The 4,692-nt window shown below is 46.2% G+C and overlaps 1 protein-coding gene across 1 annotated transcript; it reads left to right on the top strand.

Moving 5' to 3' along the window:
* The first annotated feature begins 1,204 nt into the window (after positions 1 to 1,204).
* LOC142768230 (uncharacterized) lies at positions 1,205 to 4,282 on the top strand. The gene is made up of 5 exons (XM_075870178.1): positions 1,205 to 1,214; positions 1,634 to 1,680; positions 2,384 to 2,575; positions 3,109 to 3,363; positions 4,169 to 4,282. The coding sequence occupies exons 1-5, from the start codon at positions 1,205 to 1,207 to the stop codon at positions 4,256 to 4,258; spliced, it is 594 nt and encodes a 197-aa protein (XP_075726293.1). The 3' UTR covers positions 4,259 to 4,282.
* Positions 4,283 to 4,692: the final 410 nt, after the last annotated feature.

Here is a 4,692-nt window from a genome sequence, read left to right as displayed (position 1 = left end):
AAAGTTTGCTCCTACGAAAGGCACGTTGTGCTCTTATTTTTTCGTGTTTCAGAGGGCGTCACGGGTCTTTAAACGTCAGCAGAAACTGGCACCTCTTTTTTTTTTTTTGCAATGCTGATCATACTTGGGAGGCTTCCTAAAGCTAGAAACAGTGACGTGGCGTACTTCAATGTTTGAAAGTCCCACAAAAAAATTGTTGAACTCTAAGGAGATTGAAATGTCACTTGGACGGCTAAAAAAATGCTAAATTGGGCGACTTTCTCCCTAAGCCCATTCCACTGTGCAGCGCTCTGCCTTCCGTTTAACGGCCCGCTGACGAGGGCTGCCCCTCAGAACCCTCTGCTTTTCCTTTGTGAGCACGACCATGGGCAAGAATAAAACAGAATAGTAAAGGAGGAAGGGTTCGGTAAGTGACGTGGGGGACGAGAGCTAAGTTTGTGGTCTTCGTTTGGACCACAGCTGCGGGGCAGGGATCAAAGAGGAAAAGTATGTCAAGAAGTAAATGGTAGGGAAGATTCTAGAAGAAGGCTAGCAAGCAAGCAAGCATCCTCCTCCTTCCTAAAGCAAACAATTGTATTCTCTTCTGTTCTGAGAGAGAGGGAACGAATAGTCTCACAGGTCCACTCCCCTTGTGAGAGTACTTAAGGAGGGTCCTGGTTCCGGGGCGCGTCATACGTTCACGAAAAAGCGAACAGTGCCGCTGAGTGGATTTTTTGTACTCCAGGTGAGTGAAGTCTCTCTTTCTTGCTACAATGAGTTGTGCGGAATTGACTAAAATAAGAAATGAACACCGCGTGAATTGTCAATCAATCGATAAGGCACAGTGGCGACAATACCTTTGTTTACAAATTGTACTGAAAGCATTGTCTTCAGATCCTAGTACGTATGCCTCATTGCAATGTTTCTGTCCGAGTAGCGTTTTGCCAACTTGCTCCTGTTCTGATTACCCTCGTTACATAAGTCAAATTTGTAGTACCTAAAATTCTCTTTGTGCAGGGAACTTAATGTCGGTGAGTCCCTACGCACCTGCGTTCTTTTGAACATTCTCCACTTATAGAGCTGAGATAAAAAAAGGAGCCTCTTTTTTATGCGTCCTAAACATTCAGATGTTACGAGATAAGCATGGTTTGCTCGGCTTTTTATATTCATTTTTACATATATAACCTTCATTCTTTTTTCTTCTTTTTCAGACTTACCTGCTACCATGAAGACCGGTGAGTGAATAATTTTTTTCTTACGAGGATGTCAGCCGAAGGCGTCAGGATATTATTCACCTCGGATGCGACTCTAACATGTCATGTTTTAAAAGTATCCGGGAAATTCAAACCATTTTCCACAAACTCCGCAATAAGGAGTTCCCGGGGCAGGCATATAAGGCGCTTCAACTGAGCGTTTTTTGTTTCGCTCACTTATGGGTCGAGCAAAGAGGCAATTTAGAAAAATGGATCGAACAGTCAAACAGGACTGCGTAATTGCTGTACTAGGCAAAGACCAACACTGGCTGTACACTGGTAGCGTAACCGAAGAAACACCCTTATTCAGTGAAATCGACTGATGTTCTCGTATCTAGCAGACAAGAACCCGAGTTGGTGCTGCCAGACGTTTATCTTTTGTGTCTCTGGCCTGATTGCAGTTGCCGTCATTGCGTTCGTCCTCTGCGCCGTGGCTGCTCAGCCTATCGTAAGTACACCCTCTATAACAATTGAGCATGCTTGATTATTCACTATTTCGAGGCGTTCTAACCGGACTACCTGCGACCTCTTCTTTTGCACACGTGCGTTAACGGGACTTTCTTTGATGATGTTTGATGTCTTGTGGCGCAAGGGGCATTTCATGGCAAAGAGCGACAGTTCATCATTGGAGATATGGACATTGATTGTAAGCGACTTAAAATTCCTCGCCCTAAGGCGGGTAAACAAATAGACGACTGGGACTTTCTTTAGACGAGGGGATCCGACAGTTATATCCGACATAAAAAAAATAAGAAAAGTAGCGTTTCAGGTAAATGCAGTGTGGTCCGAGCTGGGTGCCAATTTTACGTTGCTCCGCTCACCAGGATCTGCAAGAAGGTTCTAGTTAAAGATGAATATAAGGTGTAAATTTAGGTTATGGTGCACTGCTCGCTCATTAGCCACGAAATCGTATCTACAAATAAGTGCACTCACGATAAAACAATGCGTCTCTGGAACACTTACATCGTCCCAGATCGGGTCTGCGAGGTTGCGTCAGGCGCCAAGTATACCACGTGTATTAGATTGCCGTAGCCCAGCGTCCACGCACAATCTCGATGTGGTAGCGCGCCAGGCATATTCTGCTGACGCACACGTCGCAGTGAATGCTGGCCTTAAATCGATGCTTCAACTGCTCCAATACGCACGATTAGGAGCAGGGTCCAGTTCAGGCAGAGTCCCCGGAGTCTCGCTACCTGGGTCTTCCCGCCGGAGCGGATGGCATCGTTCGCAAGATCGACATCTCCTTCAGCTGCGCAGACCGCGAGCTTGGCTACTACGCTGACATCGGCAACGACTGCAAGATCTTCCACGTCTGCAACCCAATGGTTCTGAGCGATGGACAGGTGAGCACTTTAGTTGACCGCGTTGGCCGTTCACGGTAGATAAGTTTTCCAATGCATCTCATGCGTAGTTACGTAGATTAGCCCATGGTGGGTTTATCCCATTAAGGTCCAGCGGACCATGGTGCCCCATACTTCCAATATTTACACGTATGACTTCCAATATTTACACGTATGGGCGCTATGCTGGAGAAATTCTATGAGCCGACACTCGATGTTCACATGCGTTGACGTGTTGTATCGGTACAACGCCAGTTTTCACTGAGAGTGAAAAAAAATGTGTTTGGTGAGGCTCTCACCTGCAACTGGTAAAAAATTTTGCACAGACCTAACGTAGAAACTTGGATGAATTATCGTACTCTGCTTTCACTTGTTTGCTAGATAATTGCACATATGTACCCTTCAGTTCAATTAACGTGAGTGAGCTGTCAGAATTTGCCTTACGGGCTCTGTGCCAAATGACCTGCATAAGCATGCACTTCTACGATTCCGTACGCTGTTGCTTGAAATTTCTGTTCTCGTTTCTCTTCCTGCAGTTGGCCACTATGCAGTACAGCTTCGTGTGCCCCAACGGAACCCTGTTCGACCAGCAGACTTTCACCTGCACCGTTCCTCCCGGCACCGCACCCTGCGTCCAGGCTGAGAGCTTCTACTACCTGAACCGTCACGTTGGCCAAGCTGGCCCTGAAAGCGTGCCCGTCGCCTCACCCCCCGTCCAGGCCCAGCCCGAGCTTCAGCGTCCGGCTGTGGTACCAGAGCCCAAGCACGAGGCTCCCGTCCACCAGCAGCAGGTGAGATCATGTTCAAAGGCAGCTTTCGCTCGACGGCCATTGCTTGCAAGGCGGCTACTTGGGCTTGCACTACCGTTATAGTGTTTCATTCAAGGGTTCCCAGCCCTAAAGAAGGCCTTTCCTTGTCATAAACAACCTTAGCAAGTTTTACTTCGGAGGGTGCAATGCCATTTATTGTATTCGAAGCGCAGCTTGAATCATTCTGCAGAAACATTGTTCCGTTTCTTTTGATTTTCAAGTTTTATGCCAATTTATTTGTGATTCGTTGCTAGGCTGCGTGATAGATGCTCAAGCGATTTGTGCTCGCCTCATGAATCATCTGTTGCACTGTGTATGCGCTTACACCCAGCTAAAGCTTCCTAGTCTAGTGTCTTACGTGTATTTTTTTTTCTGTTATCTGGCGTGAACGGGCAAGTCTCCGTACAAGGACCTTCTCAAATGTTATCCGTTGTTATGATACGACTTCACGTGGGATGTGAGCGTTTAGTCTAAATCAAAGGTGAACATTTCGCAGAAGTCTGCCTTTTTGTGGGGGTAGGCAACTGCAATCGAGAATAGTAATCTGAAACCCAACGTTTCGAAGAGACGAGTATTTCTTTCTTCTACTAGAATCATTGTGTCGTCCAGGTATGTGCTGGTATGGGCTGGTAAAAGTGCTCGCAGCAGTAGGGCAAGAAAATGCATGTACTTTTTTGCCCGACTACTGCGGTGGTGAAATTGTTGATATATTCCACAAACAATAACCCGCCGCGCAAATCGCTTGTACAATGCGCCTCGCTCATGTCGTGTTTTTGCTTATTTACAGCTCGCCCCTCCTGCCCCATCCAAGCCTTCTGTTGGTGACAACAGCGTCGTCAGGCCCGCGTCCTACTACAGTGGCAAGAGCAGCAGCTAAGCAGTCAATGTTTTTTTAACACCCCATTGTGTACAAAAGATTTATTTGTACTTCACACTCGTTTGTCCAGCGCCAAACGAGCGTCAAGACTTGACGAGTTTCCTGAACAAATGTACGCCAAATAAAACTGATATCAATAACATCAATTGGTTGGTCATGTATCGCCTTTTATAAACCACAGGAGGCACCGTGCTGCCTAACATTTCCAGTAGGAAGACATGTACACAGAAAAAGTAGGATCACCCAAGTCCTACGTTATCGATAAAAGCCATATTCAGATATACCGGGTGTTCAAAATTAAGCTTTATGATTTTTTTAAAATTAGGCGCTCGAAGGCACGTGAGAACCACTTGTGCAAATAAGTTAAGCGGCCAGGGGGACAGAAAGTTAGATGATAATTATCGCTGTCAGCAGCCCAATTAACTAAAATTTAA

This window comes from Rhipicephalus microplus, chromosome 8 (genome assembly GCF_043290135.1).
Source record: "Rhipicephalus microplus isolate Deutch F79 chromosome 8, USDA_Rmic, whole genome shotgun sequence".
NCBI lineage: Eukaryota > Metazoa > Arthropoda > Arachnida > Ixodida > Ixodidae > Rhipicephalus > Rhipicephalus microplus.
Note: the sequence above shows the minus strand (reverse complement) of the source record. Positions and strands in the feature narration are given on the sequence as shown.